Below are 744 nucleotides of genomic sequence, written 5' to 3'. Positions count from 1 at the left end.
TCATGAAATCAACGACAGTATCAAACCAGATTTCAGGTTTTGTTACCGAGGAATTGGGCACTCCTGTGAAGCAAGGAGGCGGCCTAAAGTTCTTAAGACTTTGGTGGTTGGCATTGTGCGCAGTAGTGGATTGTACATCCTTGAGACCCACTATCCCACTTACGTGGCCAGCTGGGGCAGCTGCTGGCCCGCTCGCGACCGGCGGCGCGCAGTTGGCAACCGGCGCGGCAGTGGCGACGATCGGCGGTGGCACTGGTTGTGGTGCCTGGTCGCTGGCCTGCGCCGGCGGTACTTGTGCAGTGATTGCCGGCGGTTCTGCAGCCGTTGGCTGCACGTCAGGGCCTTCGGTTGGCATGATGGCATCGGAAGGAGGAGGAGGTGGTGGGAGGAGGAGGAGGAGGCCCGGCGGCTTTGGCCTGGATGTGTGCCTCGATGTCTTCCATTCGTTTCGACATTTTGTCGATTTTGTCCATCAGCTTGTCGAGTTTGTCGTCGCTGGGGGCTCCACCTGTTGGGTGTGCCGCGGGGTCCATATCGTCAGTTCGTGCGATAATACGTGCAACATTTTGTTGCGGGGACCTAAGCACCAATCTACATGGTGGCATTGCGCCATTTGGGCGGTGTGGGTGGGAAAGNTGGTGGCAACCCCCCCTCAGGCGGGACGAGGTCAGCCGCAGTGGTGTCGTTACGTTCACGCTCTTCACGCAACTCACCCTGCCGTGTGCCGCGTGCGGCTGAGCGCGG

At 59.9% G+C, this 744-nt stretch overlaps 1 protein-coding gene across 1 annotated transcript in view; it reads right to left on the bottom strand.

Moving 5' to 3' along the window:
• The window catches only part of VOLCADRAFT_92585 (uncharacterized protein), a gene marked incomplete at both ends in the record, with an annotated part of 5,973 nt that overhangs the window by 579 nt on the left and 4,650 nt on the right, over positions 1–744 (bottom strand). The window contains 2 exons of the mRNA XM_002951950.1: positions 164–342; positions 509–591. Of these exons, the coding sequence (XP_002951996.1) occupies positions 164–342; positions 509–591 (262 nt within the window). The remainder of the gene's footprint in view (positions 1–163; positions 343–508; positions 592–744) is intronic.

Source organism: Volvox carteri (genome assembly GCF_000143455.1).
Source record: "Volvox carteri f. nagariensis unplaced genomic scaffold VOLCAscaffold_27, whole genome shotgun sequence".
Classification (NCBI taxonomy): Eukaryota; Viridiplantae; Chlorophyta; class Chlorophyceae; order Chlamydomonadales; family Volvocaceae; genus Volvox; species Volvox carteri.
The sequence above is the reverse complement of the archived record's forward strand: the minus strand, read 5'-3'. Positions and strand labels throughout refer to the sequence as shown.